This window comes from Ixodes scapularis, unplaced genomic scaffold (assembly GCF_016920785.2).
Source record: "Ixodes scapularis isolate PalLabHiFi unplaced genomic scaffold, ASM1692078v2 PGA_scaffold4__175_contigs__length_147842914, whole genome shotgun sequence".
NCBI lineage: Eukaryota > Metazoa > Arthropoda > Arachnida > Ixodida > Ixodidae > Ixodes > Ixodes scapularis.
This window is the reverse complement of record NW_024609879.1, coordinates 65,985,915-66,007,070: the sequence shown is the minus strand read 5'-3', so window position 1 is coordinate 66,007,070 and position 21,156 is coordinate 65,985,915. Positions and strand designations below refer to the sequence as shown.

The 21,156-nt window shown below is 47.0% G+C and overlaps 1 protein-coding gene across 1 annotated transcript in view; it reads left to right on the top strand.

Annotated features, from left to right (window-relative positions):
• The window catches only part of LOC8037422, an 88,528-nt gene that overhangs the window by 12,716 nt on the left and 54,656 nt on the right, over positions 1-21,156 (top strand). The window contains exons 5-7 of the mRNA XM_042293586.1: positions 2,050-2,235; positions 8,701-8,865; positions 13,330-13,455. Of these exons, the coding sequence (XP_042149520.1) occupies positions 2,050-2,235; positions 8,701-8,865; positions 13,330-13,455 (477 nt within the window). The remainder of the gene's footprint in view (positions 1-2,049; positions 2,236-8,700; positions 8,866-13,329; positions 13,456-21,156) is intronic.

Genomic DNA, 21,156 nt, shown 5'->3' with positions numbered 1-21,156 from the left:
GTGAAGAATTTCCCATTAAAAACCACGAAATCAACAATGTTTAAAGAGGTGGGAAGCGTGTAGGAAACGTGGTTTTGCGCTAAAGGTACCACTTATGCAACCGGTTTAATTTTGGCGGTGTGGAAACGCCAATGATAAGCACGCGGGTGGTGTTATCATCCGCTTTTTTGCACAGCCAGCCTTGCGCCTGATGCACGAGCGGTAACGTTAGCTCAACACCGCTCTTCTAAAATGTACTGATTGAGCTGTCTTTAATAACACTCAGCAAGTTTCTGCTGTGGAAACATGTTTGTTTCCACTAACTAAAATGTTAATTCACAAAGAATTGGTTAACTATCTGACTTATCGCGATGATTAGCTCCCTATAGTGTGTCTCCCTGGTCGTATTACTTACCTTCAGAAAGCAGATTAGTATAGTTGTTTACGACTTTTTTAAAAGAAACGTAAACGAGAAAATTACAACACCCGGTAGTGAAGAGGTGCTGTTTGCAGCTTTCTATGCCAGACATCTACTAATAAGAAAAGGAACTAGTTCTGGTACAGTTTGCCATGTTCAAAATTAAAGCAAGTATTTTACCCGTTTTCGTCCGCCAGAGTTGATGAAATGCTCACTCTGGAAGGAAAAAAGCAACGCTGTTCTTGCAAGGGTATCATTTTATCGTAGTGGGCACATGTGGGGCTCAAGCGTGTAGTTATTTTTTTTTATATATTTCCGTATTGAAGCGTAAAAAGCAGTCGGGTCTTTCTCGGGTGAAAGTCAGAGATCACTTAGTCCTCCTTTGCATCGAACACAGGTGTTTCTCTTCCAGGACTGATTTATTGTTTAGCTAATGTAGTGAGACTTCAATGCTTAGGCTCGCTCTAAATCGCCGGGCAACAATTTACGCCTACACGAAGGGATCTGAATATTTCAGGAACATGTGTTTTTCGTGAATCAGTTGTCCTTGCCAATTTTAAGACTTAGATATTTTACTTCGAAACATTAGACCTATTCTTGATATGCACAATGGCGGAAAACGGCACAAATGTCCTAGTTCCAGAGGATTGCGCTTATGGTGCCCTCTCCCGACACTTGTACGTGAAGAAGGTGCATTTAGTTGATAGCCGACGACGTAGTCGCTTGCTCGATCCTCCTACCGTGGGATAGCGCCACAAGCATTTCCTTTGCTCGGAGAGCCCATGTTTCAGGAATAAAAGAACTCAAACCATGAGAGTGCTTACCGTTTAATGGTGAGCACATCCTGCGGGAATTCGTTTCAGGTGCACGCGTGAGTTCTCGCGTGGCGAGCAGGATAGCAGGTGAATGTCAAACTTAGGAGTTTTACATGCCAAAACAATGACGGGCATCCGGCACTCCCCAGCGGGCGACTGAGGATTAATTTAGACCACCTGGGGATCTTTGGACGTGCAACCGAAAGCTCGGTTACACGGCGATAGCAGGTAGAGAGGGAGGCAGGAATGCAGGCGAAGACTTTTGGAGCAGTTTCAGACCCTTGGTGCTTTAGAACCCACTTCTCACTGTGAATTGCACACGTGTTTTATATATCACATGACCCTTATCAAGCTGTTACATTTACGCACCACGTGACAAGATAGAGCAGTTACAATCAGTTTTAAATTTAGGCAAACTACTCTCTCTATCACGGCTCTCTGCGTCATCGTCTCCCATTGTCCGTGGCGGATCACAATTTTTTACAAAAAGAAAGCTGCGCCTTGAAGTTGTACGTCGTAAAATGTTTTCTTAATATACGCCTTTCATCAAGAAAAACAACGCGGACAGAGGTGCACAGAAACGATGCGCTGACTTTCAACAGTTAAAAGTCTGCGCTCTGTCTGTCTAGACCTTCCCTGTCCGAGTCGTTTTTCGCGATGTTTATTTGTTTACCCTTTTGCAATGATACACCTACTAGCCCAACTTATTAATGCACGTCTTTCATAGAAATTTCAGTACGCTATATTAGGCGCAAAGTTTGTTCCAGGGAATTTTATTGCGAGATTGCGTTCGGTGGACTACATATACATAGTGGGGACGGGCGGGAACCGACTCAGGTCCTGTTCGTCTGGCTCTGGGACCTGCTGGACAGCGTGCTAAACCACAAGCTGTTCTACGCGTACGACTTGAGCTGTGCCTACATCACGGCCGAGGATGAGGCCATAGACAAGGTGGTCCGCTTCGTGCAGTCCTCTAACCTCGCAACCAAGATCAAGGGAAGCTGCAGCAAGAACAAGCTCCAGGTGACAGCAAACTTCCACCGAAGGCCGTAAAAATCATAGTACAAACGCTACGTAACGGGAGAAGGCTAGAGCTAAGCTCGCTTTAGCAACCCGTGCCACCAGAAGCAAACACACAATAAGCAGTGACAGTAGGAAGAAAAATTAACCGCATGACACTGTGCACTGGCCACTACCCTCGGCATCAGGAGACGTGACGTTACGGTGTCATATTGAGGCGCAGGTGACCTCTCGTGTCGCGATGTCACTTGACGGCACGACGTGTCAACGGGAAGTCACGGTGTTTCGTGACGACGTAGCGTCAGCGACACTGCGACCCGCAACGTGGTATCACCTAACACTGGGACGTAACGTGGCAATACGTTATACGACGGGACGTCAACGAACCACCGTGTCTGCCGAAATATTGTTCCTTTGGAGATAGGTTTAAGCAGCAACCAGGGCGAAGGCCTGGTTTTCTAACCTGTGAGCGTCAGCAAGTGACCAGGAAGGAACACGTTTCTGAGCAAGCGGCACTGCGGGGTAATATTCGCTTGACCTGGTGGCAGTGCTAGATGGGTTAGCACTCAATGTTCGGTGTTTGTTAGCCAAATGAGTCTGTATTCATAGGTAATGCTAGCCGACGCAGTTATTAAATCGAAGAAACGCGTAATGTTTCCGACGCACTAAAACTCCACGCGTTCATTGAGACAAGATGCAAATACACTTCGATCTTATGTTACTTTAATTCATTGTAAGCGTTATCCCACTCGGGTAAATATTGTTTTTGTAGACATTTGAATCCTAGAGAGTGGGGACAGGAGGACAAACACAGCACATATTTCCAAACCAACTCCGAGTCACATAATTCCTTTCTCATATCACGCACAGCTCTAAAATGACGATTACTAGTCCTAAACCAACTGCCAACAATGGTATCTAACCGTTCCACAGATTGGTTTATAAAGGCTGACCTGTCATTCTTAGAGGAAATTTTGTCTATTCTTGAGGGTTTTACGTTTAAAAAAACTTGGTAACTTTTTCTAATACGCATACCTTCAAGGGTTAAAACGTCTATATTCAACCAGCTCACCTGCACCCTTGCTTTAACTTGTTTTCGTTTCGCCGCGCAACTTATTAGTGCCACACGCAAGAAAAGGTTCGTGTCTATCCGGTTCATAATGTTCAATGCCAGTTGCTGCGTATTTTATTTATTTCAATCTTCAAATACCAATAGAGGGCTTTACGTAACGGGGGGGGGGGGGGGGGGGGAAGATTTATTCTTAATATTTAGTGTATTTCGCCCTCTAGACAAATGGGAAAGGGTATTATCTACTAGCAAATGAAAATCGCGAGCCATTCTACTCAGTGAAGGTGAATGACCAGCGAAGCTGTTTAGCACACAACACAGACGTGACAGAGAATTTTGAACAACTGAACGAACAGATTTGTTGTCTTGATCGGTGGTCACCCTGACGAAAGGTAGGCACACACATTTCGAGGACTGTCGCCACTCCGAGGAGCCTGAGGAAACTAGACACGCGCGACGAGACCACCACCCGGCGGAAGGTAGACACGTGCGACGGAACCGCCACCCCGGAGAAGGAAAGGTAACTAGGCACGCAAGCGGTTGGAACGACAGAAAAGAGAGGGTGGTGCGAGCGTAGACATCGCCTAAGTTTTTGTTGAGGCACACCAAAAGCACTCGAAACCCTAGCAATAAACAGCTTCGCTCTAATATAACTATGGTATCAAATAGGCCTCGACGCAAGACTGTGTTGCTATACTCCGTTTCACACGAAGTCTGACTGCAGCCAACACTACGGTTAAGTGCAGCCAATGAGGCCGCCCCAAAGGTGCCTCGTCATGACGCTCGTCACCTTTGTTTTCTACCACCGGCACTATACCTATGCAGAGATCGACTTATATGCGCGCTATATCCGACGCTGCTCATGCGCCCAAAGCTCAGTGACTCAGCATTTTTCACCCGGGTGATAAGCAATGCAAAAATATCTACCATGGCCTTCTTTATACTAACAAAGCCTGGCAGTTTGACGACAGAGCCTTAGATTGCCCGGTCGCAGATTTGGAGCTCGACTGACGATTATCAAAGAGCTACTCCGCGCGGGACCGGGCGTCAGATCACAACTTTTTCAACGGCCAGTACCAGGCACATACTTCTTCGCTCGGAAGAAGTGTGTTTCGTCGTCTCGCGGAAGCGGGGCGCCAGTCATGTGGCTCTCTTCTCATTCGTTGTCTAAAAAGATACGTTTGTACCACAAGGGAAACTATGACATGAGGAACTCTGAGCTCTACGACTATTTTTTTTTAATGAAACCTTCGACTGCCATAACGCTGATGAAAATTGGCAAGCTTCTAAAACCAAATTGTGTGAACTTATTGAAAAATACATACCGTGAGCAACAATTCGAACTACCGCGTCTAAGCCATGGTAGAATGATTCCCTTCGTCGTGTATCTAACAAACAGAAAAGATTTTTCCGGAACGCTAAAAAAAGCAAATACACCAGAAGCTTGGTCTAAGCATGCCACTTGCTCTTCTGAATATAAAAGTATGTTGAGAGAGTGTAACCGCCGAATTCAGAAACCTCACTCAAACTACACTCAAACTGAAGGGCCCCTCCATTTCCTCGAAGAAGGCGCGAGGGCCGGCGCTGGCCAATCGCGAGGACGGATCCGTCCTCGCGATCGCCTTCTTCGAGGAAATGGAGGGGCCCTTCAGTTTGAGTGTAGTTTGAGTGAGGTTTCTGAATTCGGCGGTAAGCGCACATTCTTTCAGCACACTCTACCTAATGTGTTACTAAACAACCCTAAAAAATTGTGGAGCTTTGTTAAAGAAAAACCACACTCAGGAATCAACCCAGTGATTAGCTCTGGTGATAATATATTGAATAGTGAATGTGCAAATATTCTAAACAGGGTATATTCTGGTGCTTCCACTGTTTTTACACCCATTACTGAGATTCCTCCTGCTACAAAAAATATTTTCCAATGTATCTTATTATTATAGACTTTCAAAGTGTAATCAGCATGATAGAATCCCTCAGAATGTCTTCATCATATGGCATAGACGGTATTAATGCGAAGGTTCCAAGTAACACTAAATTTGCCTCCGGCCTTTACTTCACAAAGATATTTCAGCAGTCCCTGGATACACGTGTGTTACCTTCTGACTGGAAAATTGGTAAGGTCATTCCGGTCCACAAGTCCGGCAGTAAAACATCTCCACTAAATTATCGGCCAATATCACTCACCTGCATCTCCTGCAAGATCCTCGAGCACGTCATCTACAAGCACCTGATTGACTTCCTGGATTCCTGCAACTTCTTCACTAACGCGCAGCATGGCTTCTGGAAACACCTGTATTGTGAGACCCACCTACTTGTTCTCACTAACGACCTGTTTAAAAATCTTGACACTGGTTATCAACCTAATGCTGTTTTTCTTGATTTCGCCAACGCTTTTGATGAAGTTTCACACAATCGCCTTCTCTTTAAACTTAGTTCGCTAAAACTGGACCCTCCTGTTCTTCAATGGGTTGAATCATTCCTTACTCATCGCTCTCAATTCGTTTTCGCTAACAGCACGCCCTCCGCTTTCTCTCCCGTTTCTTCCGGTGTTCCACAGGGAACCGTGCTTGGGCCCTTACTCTTTTTACTCTACATTAATGATCTCCCTCTTCACCTCTCGTCCTCTGTTAGTCCTTTCGCTCATGACTGTGTTGTTTATAGACTAATAAAAGACCCAGACGACCATATTGCACTCCAGAACGACATTTACAAAATTGCTGAATATCAAATATATAAATGTCTCTCAATATTAACAAATGCATGCACCTCTGCTTCACACGTTCCTCCTCCCAGCCCTTAAACTCTTTAACACTCAACGGCATTACCCTTCAGACCGCTCCACAGTACAAGTATCTTGGCGTCCATCTAAACACTAATATGTCCTGGAATGTTCATGTAGACAAGACAATATCCTCTTCAAACCGCTCACTTGGCTATATCCGTCGCAATTTCAAGTCTGCTCCTTCTAACCTCAAACGTCTCCTTTACGTCACGCTTGTTCGCTTTAAACTAGAGTATGCTTCAGCTATCTGGCACCCCCATCAGGCCTTTCTAACCAACGCAATCGAATCTGCTGAAAATCGTGCTGCTTGATTTATTCTTTCTTATTACTCTCGCTTTTCTAGTGTCACTGCAATGAAATCTCAATAAACTCTTCCTGACCTTTCCGTTCGTCGCAGAATTTCCCATCTTTGCCTTCTCAATAAAATTTACTATTCTGAACCATTACGACAGGCTCTCCTCAGCCCGCCGAGCTATAATTCTGCAAGAGTGGATTATTCATGCAAGATCGCCCGTCCCAAGACCACTTCAGCAGCCCATCAACATTCGCTCATACCAGAAGCTATTGTGGACTGGAATGGCCTTCCCGATGACATCGTCACCATCAACGATAATGAGAAATTTAGAACTGTACTAACCAACCACTCCCCTCTATAATGCCCCTTGGGGCCTTGAGGGTAATTGTAAATAAAATTAATAAAAACAAATCTTTTCTTTAGTGTAGATATAAATTTAGAATGATGACAACAAGCACAAATACGCTACAAAATCAATCTTATTATTTCTGTAGTACACTGAATACGCCAGCTGACGTACTATTTTGTTCATTTAAATTTCTTTTTAGCCCTTTTAGACGCTTGGCTACGATGTATGCTAGGATAAGGGGGTAGTGATGGGACCCAAGCTGTCCGCGTGAGCCGCGCGGTATACATCGGGTCTGGTGTTGACACCGCCGAATTGCTACTAGCATCACTAGGGTACTAGTAGTGCGCGTTCGCCGCGCGCACGCGCAAGTGCCGGACTTTCTATTATCATGACGACTGCACCGCTTAAATCTTCTACACACAGTGCCGCACGAGCACCGATCGCCGAGACCTGCCGCTCCAAACAATACCCCTTACTCAGCTCTGTTACCGCGCATAGACAGTTGCTGACAGATGCTTGTAAAAGATCGCGGCCTTCTATATACCGTCTATATACCGACGAAGCCTGGGAGATCGCCACGATAACCGGCTGCCGAAATGGACAAGTTGAAGTGGCAGGCAACGGATGAGAGGAGAACCACGTGACTGGCGCACCGCTGCGGTGAGACGCCGAAACATACTTCTCCCGAGCGAACAAGTGTGTGTTTCAGGTCCTCGCCGCTGCAAAAGCTGTGCGCTAAAGTCTAGGTTCCCAAAAAATGGCTCTTCGATGCTCTGTGCTACCAGATTCTCGCTCTCTAAATCTGCGACCGGGCACTTTATGGCTCCGTCGGCGAATTGCTAGGTTTTGTGAGTATAGAGGAGACTATGCTCGTGTATGATTCAACTCTGCAGTGCCGTTTTACGCTCGAAGCAAGCATTACACGTTCGTGCCTTACGGACGCGCCCGCGCCACCTGATTTAGAAAACATGCCTATGGACGGAAACGGCGGATTCGCTGGAACGTAGAATGCACCATGCCTGCGGTGGAAAATGATTAAATTCTTGTTTCTATGCTAAACATAAAATTTGCGCAAACGTTAGAAAAAACAAATCGCCGTTCGAAAACTATTATGTTCCCGTTGCTCGTGAAAGCGTCGCCTCCGTTGGCGGTATGCACCGTCCACCCTTAGGCTAAGACTGTAGTCAACGCCAGAAGCACGACATCTCGAGGTCGCTGCTTTGAAGCGTTCTTCCGGAGAGCGAGCACTCGCTCTCTGAAGGCAGTTATAAAAGCCAGGAGCGTACGGGCATAGGTCTCCCGCGTCGCTTGGGCATGAAGATCGCGAAATGGGCGTGGCCATGGTGCTCGCGTGGAGTGTCAGTGGCGTAGTTGACAAGCTGTAAACGAGGCAAGGCCAGAAGGCCGAACGTTCCCCTATATATTTCTCTGAGTAAGGTCTATTGTCGGCGCTAGACTCTAACAGACGCAAAAATAGTGTAGTTCTTAAACGCTCCTTCATTTTTGCCCGAGGAGGCGTTGACGCTGGTGGCGCTAGGAACGCTATCCGCTCGTACCTGCTCGCGTGCAGGTAAACAGACCGATTTTGAACGCTCCTCTTCAGTGGAGCTTGCCAACTGATAAATCTAAAAACGCTGAAGCCGCCTGCCTCTATTCAACTAACTCTGTCGGCATGACGCGTGCGCCGAACAATAAGTGAGATTGGTCAATTCCCTCGTCTTACTAGAGCTTTTCCAAATGTGGTTGGTATCTACTAGCTGGTGCGCATTTTACGCCAGTTCTCTGAGCTTCTACTGGACACAACGGCGGCCTCAGTGCTCGGCGTGAACTAGGCCCAGCTCATGCCAAGGACGAGAGCTGCGACAGCGGTCGGCGAAGAGTCTGATTCACTTACGAGTTTCGCGTCAAAGAAATAACGACCGCCATTGTGTCTCGATGGGGTTTCAAAAGGGGTTTATGTGTGCGCTGTGCAGACGCTGAAGAACGTGATGGATATCCAGCAGAAGTACCCCAACATCGAGGTGGCCACCAAGACACGGCAGTGTGCCCGCAGGTGCCTCAACAAGGCGCTCGACGCCCTGCACGAACTGCACGACGGAGGGCTCCTGGACGACAAGCAATTCACCATGTTGCTCGAGGTTCGACGTATGCGCATCTTGAGATTGTGGTGATAGTATTGTGTATTCACTGAAACTTTGTTTAAAGTTATCATAGCAGCCTCCCTTTTGTGTCAAGGAGTATATAATGGGCCGGAGGTGGCATTCGTATTCTTCGTATATGGAGCGTTGTATAACAGAAGTAGGCGTGACCACATATTGTCCCCCGAATCTCCCGGCGTTCTCATACTGCTGGCTTTTTATTGTTCCAACTTGAAAGTTTTCAATTTCATCGGCACCACAGTCTCAGGCCTTACGCTGTGGATAATTTTCACGAGGAATCCTGCACTGTTATATAGGAAACTCAACTTATGGGCTTCTCCATATAAATACGGGGCAAACAACCGTGTTATTACGGGAACGCCCTGGAAACGCGGTGGTCTGCCGAACAATTACACGAGGCCCATTTACTGACCTAAATAACAGTGAGTGTGCGGTCGAGCTGGTGATCATTATTTACAATATAGCACCAGAGATTGTGGATCGGTATACTGACGCAACTTCAGTTGAGGCAAAAGACTACCGTGTTGTCACTTCCTTTTCATGACAAAACGAGGTCGTGTGCTCCAAATTAGCATGGCGAAGTTCGTTGAATCAATGTCGAACAGAGGAGATTTGGAGCCAGATACTTACCGGGCCAGAAGGAGGTCAGTGTGTGACGGACGTTTAAGAAACAGCGCCAGCAGCATCGTCTAGAGCAAGGCATCTTAGCGCTGCTTAGAGTGCGCGCACATCAAGCGACGTAGGCACGAATGCCGAGAGTGGCCCCAGGCTGAGAAAGCCACAGAAGTCATGCTTCTAGTACGCGTTAGTTACATTCCGTTTAGATCAGAATTCGCATGCCCATCTAGACTTCACTTGCTGCTCCGATCGCATTGAAAGCCAGCCGTGACAGTGGGTAGACGAAGCAGACCACAGGCTCAGAGCAGATGTAGCCTAAACTTAACGTAGGTGCACCATCTCGCGAGCAGACTGAGCAGACATAAAGCAGACGACAATGGCAGCGTCGGTGCGCAAGGGAGTCGAAGCTCCATTTACATGGATGCAACGGTATTGCATCGAATAAAAATTTGATTATCTTGATCGGTAGCAGGCGTGTAGAAGATTCCGAAGTAGGAAGGCAGGCTGTGTGCGATTTGTCACTTCTCGCTTCGATCGTATTCATGTGAACGTAACCTAAGATTCAGCTCCTCTTCCGGTGTCGCAGAACCTGACGTCTTACCGAGACCTGGGGTATTTAAACGGCCTTGCGTTATGCGCTGATAGAACAGTGTGACGCCATTCTTTGTTGCATCAGATTCTGACGGCACGTGTTCAGAGGGGGAAAAATATAAGCCGGTAACAAATATCCGCCATAGCACTGCCAATCCCTAGAGCTCACACTGGGTGACTCTCTTTACCGCGTTCAAGAAAAAAAAAGAAGAAAAAAAAAACCTTCAGCCTTTCCACTCTCGTCAAGAAGGAAGACCAACGAAGCTATACTATGGTGGGAATGAAGTAATGGGTCACCGCAAGTCGTCAAACCAGAGTAGAAACGCTCGAAAGGTTGCCGCCGTCGCTCATAGATGGCGGTAGCTGTCTAGAGTTCTGGGTCGTCAGGTAATTTGAAAATGGACACGATCTTGGAAAAGTTAGCCCTTAACATCTGCGCTGTAAAAAAACGTTTGCAACAAAAATGCTTCAATGTTGCCACCCTAAGCAAAGTTCACACGAAGTAACTCGAGGGTGGGGTGCCTTCATTTGCGCTTTGCTTGCGGTGACGCCATCTAACTATTTTGTTCCCATCGCTTATTTTTCTCTTTCACCGGGAGCACATGAAAGACCGTTTTCTGGAGCGCGAGATTGACAGCTATCGGGTGGAATTTCGCTACGGGCCATTTCTTTATATTTTCCTTGCGAGCGCATGCAGTCAGACTGTGTCAGCACAGTCCTCGAAAAAGGTAGCGCTAGTTCTACACTGACGAATTCTTTCACTATAATCAGATGCGTTAGTGCTAAAGGCACCTTTGCTCAGCCTTGCATCTCGTTCCTCGCTAGCCCTCATCATGACAGCTAGGGAAAAAAAAACAAAAAAAAAAACTCAAGGTCCGAGTTTTCGCTAGTTGTCGGGCTCCGTACAGAACGCAGAAAACGCAAATAAATACAAATAAAACGAAGTGTTCAAATACTACTGACATTGGAAAATATTTTCGATCTCCTGGGAGTCCAGGTAACCACAGGAAAGGTCAAGGCGCCAACAGACATCCGATATCAAAATCTTTTAAAATGTTATATGCGGTGTTGAATTTTAAATGCTATCTAAACATAAACTGGGGGCTTACTTGTGTTAAAGTCCTTGAGTACTCCGCGTGCAGCAAGTCACAAAATATATGGCAAATATGAAGAATACCGTCATTTTCCTTCCCCTACATCCTACGCAAATAAGATGGCAATACTGCGGAATGGATATGCACGCAGTAAGCCTGGCCTGCCATGCTTTGAATTTATTATTGGGGTACGGAAAGCACTGCAGGACAGCAAAGATCATCTACGGAAAATTTATAATCTTACACTTCCCAAAGTAGCGTGGGAGCTTCTGAGGTCTTCGCAAATGCTGCAAAACCCGGCGCCTAGTTCATAACCAGAAGTGTTTGGGGCCTATTTTCACAGTAGCGCCACCACGTTTCAATTCACGCAAGAAATAGCTAATGGTATGTAACATAAAGAATAGATGCATCGTCTCCCCCATGCGCTCGTTGCATTTAGGCATTTTTGTCTGCGCGTGCACCAAACTGTTAGCGAATATAAAATGCGCTGCTGACATTTTATCGCAACACAATACATGGTCTAAAATGTTCACGATCAGATAAAATTAGCGCAAACGACAAGAAAAGAGAAAGGTAAGACAGGACAGAGCGCTACTCACAACTGACGTTTTAATAGAAAAAAGACAAGAAGGAAATGAAGCATTTTAACAATAAAAGGAAGAGGAAAACCCAACGAAAATACGACCGCGCCCTAGGTTGTCGTTATAAAAGAAGAAGAAAAACGCCAAAATCGTGACTACCTTGGGTTGCTGTACTAAAGGAAGAAGAAATAAGAAAAAATCTCAGAAAATAAACCAGAACGTTCAGATGTTGAACACTTCGTCGGACCTAATGTGAAACACAAGTTAAAATTCTATCTTAATGTACACTACACACTTCTTGCGGCGTATGGATCGTTACTGGTGGAGTTCAAGATAGTGTAGTTCTTTTGGTGAAAGGGTCACCGAAGGGGCGCTGATGCAGGTGTTCCCGCGCGTGATGATGATTTGCGCCTCGAAAAGTTCTCCAGCTCGTTTTTCGCCGTAACGCCTCAGCATTTTGGTATTGTTCAACAAAGGCGAGCAGTGACAGTCTCGTACATGCACGGCGAGGTGTCCTGCTGGTGACGACTTTAGTGCAAGAGCATGTTCTCTAAGACGGTCTTTAACAGATCGCCCTGTCTGGCCCACATACACTTTTCCGCATGTTAACGGTATCTCATAGATTACACAACAGCTGCGGTCCACGTATTTGTGCCGATAGTTTACTCCACACTGTGCATGTGGTATCTGCGTGTTGTTGATCTTCGGACAGAGCTTCTTCAACTTATCCGGTGCAGATAGCACGACTTCAGCATAGAACTTGGAGGCCACCTTCTTTAAGTTATGCGAAATACGATGAATGTATGGCAGGACTGTTGGTGGGTGTCTTCTGTCCCTTTCTTTATCTCGTTTACCGCGTGAAGTAATCAAACACTCAGTGACTTCATACAACAGGGAACTCGGGTACCCAGAAGACTTGAGTCTTTGCACTTGGGCATTAAAACTATCACTTGCTGAATGTGCACATGATTTCTTTAGTGCTGAACTCAAGCAACTGGTAACAATACCTCGTTTTATAAGCTTGGAATGGGCCGAGTCAAAGTGTAAAAGTCCTTTCTGGGTTCGTGGGGGTACGACCAGCATGTATGGTCTTGAATGAACGTCAGCCTGAGGTCTAAAAATTGCAGGACCGCATTCGCTGGTGTCTCATAAGTGAAATTGAGGCCCTTTCCTCCTTCCAAGAAGTCTGAACGTATGTTGTTGATTACTTGTGCTTCTTTGTCATCCGGACAACATGTAAGATGATAAAATGTTCACGCTTGCAAATAATACGAATACATTTCTACCCGCTGTTTGAAACCAAATACTTTGTTGTTGTTGCTTTTTGGGGACTGTTTAATTAGAAACTGTGATTAATCTTTTGTAGCAATTAAATGCAGAAAAATTTTTAATGTAAAAAATGTACCTCCTTGACCGCAGACCGTTATTGCAATAAACGCTTGTCTAGAAATTAAAGTAAAGAAAAATGAATAAAGAAAACGGCAGGAATTGTCTAAAGTATATTGACGACACCTCATGGACTATAAAAATATGCTCAGATTTCCCCAACCTGACCGCAGGACATGACCTGGAGGATCCACGCCGTGGACGGCATGCCGACCAACATCAGCGTGGGTCACCCCGCGTTGTCCATCATGCAGAGTATTCCCTGGTTGCCGCGCAACGTCGTGCAGACCTTGCTCGAGGTCCGGTGCTTTCCTGTGCATTCTTTATAGGGCCTCTCCGAGAGGAGATTCACCAGGGCCGGTTTACTGATTGCCCTGGGTGTCTTAATCGGTGGTGAGATAAACGCAAGAAAGATTTTAGGTCACGTGGACGGATGTGCTGGGTTAAACTAACTAGCGGGTCGGCCGCTTTCGTAAAAAAATTCGTAAAATGCCCCCTGTCGCTTTCTGTAATTATCGTAAAATGCGGTCTTTCTAAAAAAACCATTTACATACCGCTTCTACAGGAAATTCGGGATCAAAATGAGCTGGCTCGTCGTAATGCAGGGTGGAGGGAAAAAGAGCCCGCATGTGGCGCCGCTGTCGCGATAAGCCGCTGAAAGCTGTGGGAGAAAGAGTCTCCCACCACGGCAAGAGGCCGCTGCCAAATGCCCAAACTGGACAACGGCCGAGGCGCGCAATAGCGCACGTATAGGACAGGCGCAGAAGCCTATAAAAGAGGGCACACGCACACAGAAAGAAGGAAGACGGACCGGGGAAACGAAGGCGTGCAGTTCGAACGCTCCGGCAATGTTTTACGTTGATACTAACAATCCAGTCCTGTTACTTTAATAAATGAAGTTTCTCGATTTGGAAACCCCGGCTTTGTTTTGTTCCTCCCGGATGGGCATGCAGCAAGGCAACCCTACCACAAAGCAAGGCTGGAACGAACTGCAGAGATTTCCTGCATGAGGGATTTTTATAGAAATGATAATTCGCGCATCCATAGGGTGCACTTGACGCCTCTCCTTGCGTTGCCGGCTGTGAGCTTTGATTCATCATCGCGCCATTATAGTGTCTGTTTTTTTTATGATTAGTTGTTGTTGCTTTGTTGAGCACTTATCTACACGGCTTATCATTACTATCAATTTCCTCTGCATAAAATAGCAGCATCCCGTGCTAACCACGCTCTCAACGGCTTATCGCGACAAGGGCTCCCCCTACGAAATGCTTCAAGCTCTGGCCGTCGTTCCGTCGAGCCAACTAACTCTAATGCCGACTGCGCACCAATGCGGTTCAATTTACTTACATTTAAAGCCTTGATCTATTTTCCGTTTGTGAAATCGTACATCAATATACGAAGTATAGGCAGACTCACGGCAACCATTTGCTTATAACGCTAATTGCTCCACATACTTGCTTGTCCCCACGTCGCCGGTTATCTAACCAGAAAATATTTCTTGCGGCTGTTTTACCGGGCAACATTATTACCCGCAGGTATGAGCTTACCGGCCCAGGTTAATGGTTTAGTATAGCGGTAAGGAACCAAACTTTGAGCTTAGTATAAACAGCCGCGAAAAGGCTTAAAGGGGGCGCAATGCATCCACATATACATACACCAGATTGCCTTCATGTGGACGCTTTGTCTTATGTATGGTGTGGATAGCAGGCCCTCTTGTGGCACGCTGTTTTGATGTACAATTATTGGAGCACTTTGAAGAGCGTTTCAAGGAGTGAGCTGTTAGCTTTGACCTATGCTTTGCCTACATTCCTGATCAAGCGAATTAGTACCACTAATGACCCAGTCGAAAATTCCCGATAGGCTTAATCAGAATATTAGCCAAAACCATTCCTCTGTCCATTCAGCACACATGCACGCCACGCCCGCAGAGTCATCGCCTCGTGTCCGTATGCCCGCATGCATGTCCTCAAGCATTGAGCAACTTCTGTACTCACTCATCAGCACAGCGGGATCGGTGCAGCCTGCAAACGCAGTGGCATATCCGGCTCTAAGCCCCTTGGTCGCATCGGCTTCTGCCCCTTTCAGCCCAAGAGCGGAAATGGTTGGAGTCACGTGACCGTTCCTTTGGCACGCGCTCTAACCGCTCCCACTTCGACGTCAGAGCGCCTCACAGCGCTTGGAGTCAGAGGACTGTGCGTTCCGAAAATATAGGAGCGCTCCAAAAGGACTAACCGAATATAACTAGAGCGCCCGACTTCCAGCAGCCGAATGCATATATCGGCGTTTCAAAGCACTCTCAAACATTCAAAAGCGACCAACGGAATATACCATGAGAATACCATTGAAGGGTTCTGATTCCAACTGAATAATTTAACTTTTTGGCAAACAGACCTCTCTTGAAACATTAAAAAGAAAGTTAAAAATACTTCACCAGCCCGATTTGTCGGCAATCGCAACGTTTTCAAGGTCATTCTTCCCCTGGTTAGTCTCCCATTCGCCCTTAATGTGATTTACTTGGTCGTTTCACATATCTCTCGGACATTCTTTGCAGAGGTCTATACTCGCGTCCTAACTAAAGGATGTTAGGAGGAAACGACAAAACTTCCCTACTCAAGTGCAGCCATTTTTTTTTTATTTCGCGTTTTAATAAGATCAGCCATTTGCTCTCGCATAAAACATTTTAGGTTCTTCTATTTAATCTAAATTTAATATTACGACCGATAATTTTGAAGCGCAATTACTTTTAGGTATTTGCTTAACGAGAATGTATAGCTTTCGAACAACGCCAGGCAATAAGATGTTGTTAGAGAACATAGCCCTACGTTAAAGGAAACAGTAGGTTTTGAAGGTCCGACCTGGCCTAAATTTCGAAGGTCCGACCTGGCCTAAAGATTTCACTCGCCATTCATATGAACGCGCACAGTATTCCACTAGGGATCCAGGCACGTCCAAAGTTGTTTAAGCAGTGGACGACTTTGTGTGACAATTTGTAGGAAAAGAACCATGTCATCAAGTGTTAGGCGCGTGCGTGACGCCATGATAACTAGAATTCTCAGCAGGCAGGCAGCAGGGCACGAGACGGCTCGCCCCGCCTCATGCTCTGCATGTCCGCAGAGCTGGAGTGAGGTCGTCGCACATGCAGAAAGACAAGTTTCCTCAATGCATTGCGGCAGCTTCGATGTAACGAAACTGGCTGGTGAGATCGGTATATTGAAGAAAGCGTATACCTTGGTTTTATTGACCAATTTAGGACTTTAGTTTCATACAAATGAATAATAATTTTATTCTAGTGATACTTTAGATGCCTTCACGTCTGCGCGCTTTGGGCGTTTTGTCGTTACGCCTGTGGTGAAAACAACACCACCTGTTTTCATGGGACTAAGCATGACCCCTGCTTTAGAACTAACAAATATGATTTATATTACAATAAACACATATTGTAGAGGAGAAAAGCAGAAAGAACATCTCGGTGTTAGCAGGTAAATGAACGTTTGCCTTGCCGCAAACTAACCCATCGAATGTTATCTCTGAGGTATCTGGTGTTCAGCGATGACGAACCTGTCGAGAATGAAGTTAGAATTACCGAAATTGCTCGCCTTTTAGGCTGAAGCTTAAATTATTCTGATCTAAGCTAAGCTTCGTGAACAATGAACATAACCAATTAAAATACCAAAGCCACGTTACGTAGCCACGAAAGAGTGCGCACACCGCGCTGACTATGAAATTATAATTTTCTTTCCTTCAGCAAAAAAAAAACAAAAAAAACTTTCAAACCATTGAATACGTGCTGTGGTAGGGTTGACTCGCTGCATGCCCATCCGGGAGGAACAACACGAAGCCGGGGTTTCCAAAACAAGAATCTACATTTATTAATGTGACAGCAAAAGTTTGTTAATATTGAAGTATAACATAACCGTGGCGTTCGATCTACACGCCTCAGTGACCTTGGTCTGTCTCCTCCCTTCTGTGGGCGTGTCCCATCTTTTAAAGGCTCTCACGCCTATTCTGCGTGCGCTGTTTTGCGCCTCGGAGGTTGTCCACCTTGGGCGGTCGGCAGCGGCCTCTGGGCGTGGTAGTAGACTCTCGCTCTCACACTCCCTCCCTCTCCCTTAAGCGTCTGGCATGTCGATGACAGCGTTGTCGTGGTCGTCATTGGGAGGGGGTTGTCGCAGAAGACGTGGACGGCGGCGCTGTATGAGCGCAAGGGCGCGCTCCCGGTCGCGGCCGTCCTTGGTGGTCGTTCCCGGCATCGTTGGCAGAGGCATTGTACGGTGCCTCTGGCTCGGCTTGCCCACTGGCGGCGGTTCCGTAGGGTGGGTCTGACCGGTTGCCGCCCTCGGTGACTGGGACCACCACGTGTCCTAGGACCTTGGCGTCCAGATGAGTGGGATCGGTGGTGGTGTTGACCATGATCCATCTTCGTGGACCAAAACGAGGCATTGCTATTGGTTACTTTCATGTGTAACCACTCCTTCTATAATGCATAAGAAATAAAGGATCTGGGGTGGGAATATAATTGCGCAATATTTCCCGCCCTCAGAAAGGCGATCACATCCTTGGTATAATGTAAGAGGTACAACGCTCGAAATTCGAAAGACAAAAAAAATAAAAAATAATAGGAATCTTGTTTATCGCTCTATAACTCTCTCTCAGCCGTAACCGACGTCGCAAGTTGTACCGCCTATGTGACGGCGAGGGGGGATCCGGCATCGGTCCGATCCTGCGAAAAACCATCTTCCGAGATGTGGAATTGTTTAAGTTCGGTGACATGAGTTGGTCCTGTGGACTCACCACTGAAATAATGAATTAGTGTGTACATAAGCGGAGAAAGCTTTTTGCCTATACGAAATGGACCATCCCACCTGTTGGCCAGTGAGGCCATTAAGCCTTTGGCCACGTCACTCAGGGGCGCCTGAGCACCAAGTCTCCCATCTCGAACTGCAGGTCTCGGCGTCCCTGGTCGTACTGCTCGGACTGCTGTAGTCTGAAAACATCAAGGTTCTCTCGGGCTTCCTTCAGGTTGATAGTGAAACGCTTTCGCAGGTCGTCTGCGACCTTTGTGTAGTTGCGGATCTGTGCCCTGGACTCTGTCAAACGGAGGGTGTTAGTGAGAGGAAAAGAAAGCTCTCTGCCGAACTTGAGCTGGGCAGAGGTGAGCCCGGTTGACCGGTTAACCGTGGTGCGGGGGGCGAAGGCCACTTCTATGAGCTTCGCATCCCAGTCTTTGTGACGCTCCGTCTGAGCAACAAGCCTCCTCTTAAGGTTTCGATTTACACTTTTGGTTGTGGATGATACGGCGAAGACCGTTTATGTTCAATTCCCAGAACTTTGCTCATAAAATATGATGCATTATCCGAAATTAGGCTTGCGGGGAAACCGAAACGTGCGCAAACTTGAAGTAGGCAGTCCCATATTTTTTGCGAGTCCAACTTTAGTTAAGGGGACAGCTCCACCCATTCGGTGAAATTGTCTGTTTCTACGAACAAGTACTGGTTTCCGCGTGGGCTGCATGTAAATGAATCCATGACGTCACAGCAACAGATCTGCCAAGGGCTCTGGTTAGCGATCGGTTGCATGAGTCCTGGGGGTTGACCAGCATGTGGCTTCGCTTTCTGGCATGACAGGCAACTACGCGCATACCTCAGTAAATCTTGCCGCATGCCGGGCCACGTTGCAATCTGGGGCCACTTATCGTAAGTTTTGCTCCCACTGCTGTGTCCGGCTAGGGAAGAGCTCTGCATGTATTTCATAAAGAACTTACGTAAGTTCCGAGGTATCACTATTCGAAACGCAGAACTGCCCAGATCATCATCAGCCTGAGGGATCTAGCACTACAGGAGTCCGTCACTGCTCAGTAAGTAAGAGTCGAACTGTTCATCACCCTTTCTGTTGACTGGGCTGTACGCTGTCAGCCAGGCAGTCACTTGTTGGCAGAGCCCATCGTCGTGCAGGGCCTTGAAAATATCCTCTCTTGAGACTAATGTTCCCCACCGCGAGTCAAGTAGTCCCTATGGTGTATTAACGACTGCAACCAGACCTCGAACTTCCTGCACGTGCTCCTCAGGAAAAAAAAAGGGGAGGGGGGGGGGGGGGGGGGCGCGGGAAAGTGCATCAGCAGTTTTCTGTATAGCACCCGGCCTCTACACAACAGTTTAATCCTATTGTTGTGGCGTAAGTCGTCCAACGAGCGAGGCGACCAGTGGGACTCTGAACTCTCTTCAGCCATGACAACGCTAAATGATCACATTGGATTTGGACTGTTGCGCCATTCAAATACATGCCAAATCGCTTTAACGAATACACTATGGCTAGGTATTCTCTTTCTGCAACACTGTAGTTACGCTGTGCGGTGTTGAGGGTCTGACTTGCGAAAGCAACTGGGGGGTTTCTTTCGTCATACTGTCATTTTCCGGAAGTAGAACAGCTTCCACGCCGCCATCTTTTTCATGTCTGCAAAACGAATGGTTAGTTCAGGTCGGGAAGGTGCAGACCCGCAATTTCTTTCACTGCCTTTGATAAGGCTACGAATTCGCTTTGTTGCTTTTCGCTCACAAACCATTTGACGCCTTTTCGTAGAAGGTTATTAAGCGGATGAGAACTCTCGGAGCTGTAAGGAATTAAATCTCTATAGAATGCAATCATTCCGAGATATCGCTGCAAACCTTTCACGTTATGGCGGCACGGGTACTCAGCCAGTGCGCGCAGTTGTTCTTTGTTGGGACGGAGCGTGCAGCTATCGACAACAAATCCGAGAAGGTTAGTTTTGGGCTTGGCCAACTGAACTTTCTTCGGATTGATTGTTAGGCCCGCGTTCCGCATCCGCTCAAGCACGATAGTCAAGTGTTCGAGATGCTCCTCGAATGTTCTCGAGAAATCAGCAAAGTCATCCATGCATGAAATCGCGAATTCGTACTTGGCGTTTCCGAGCACAACGTCCATCAAACGCTGAAAGCTCTCTGGCAATTTGGACAAGCCAAGTGGCAAGCGGGTGAACTCGTACAGCCCTCTGTGGCAAATGAGAGCGGTTTTCTGCACGTCTAACGGATGCACTTCGATCTGAAGGAATCCGCAGCTGCAATCCAACGTGGTGAACACCGTCGCGTTACCGAACGCGTACATTATAGAGGAAATGCTGGGAAAAGAATGACTGTTCCGTACTGACACTTCGTTAAGCCGTTTGTAATCTACGCAGAGTCTGGCAGTCTCATCTTTGTTCGGAGCAAGATCTACAGGAAATGCCCAAGGGCTCTTTGGCTCGCGTACTACCCCGGTGTCCAGCATCCCCTAAAGGGCCGCGTCAAGGAAGCATTTTTTGTGCACGCTGATGGGACGTGGATCGCACTCCAAGGCGGTGCGTTGCCGGTTTCAATTTGATGCAGCAGGATGTCTGCCTTTCCTGGTCGCTCTGTAAACATCGGAGAGAACGGCCGCAGGACGTGCTCCAGCTGTCTCGTTTGGAGGTCAGTGCCAGGACACTTGTGTAGGGTATCCGAGACTTCGGATGGTACGGTAGCTGCAGGCGTTGTGAAGTGGGCTGGAAGGGTTGGGCCAGTGATACAGTTCTCTCGCCTGGTAAACGGAGTCAGGTCCGTTTGGCTCCCCACACTATAGCCGCCACCAGGGAAGTCCTGCGTCGTGCTTACGCCTTCGATGAAATCTCGACCCAAGATCACGGGTACGGCGAGTACCGGGAAATACAAAAAGCGCAGACGCAGTTTCTTTGCATTAAATAAAATGTTAAGACTTACAACTCCGTCCGCCATTATTGTTGACCCGGAGGCTAACTGCAGACGTGTGCCTGCCGAACGAAATATCATTATTATTATTTTTTTTTTTGCATAGTTGGTAGGCAGCGTTCCCTATAAGCGAGATGGCAGCCCCGGTATCCAAAAGCGTGGCAAAAAGGAAAACTGAGCAAAGGGATCGTCTTCCGTGGCTGTATCATCTCGCTATTAGCCTGAATTCGACATTCCGATGGAACAAGGGACGCTGCGTGCGTG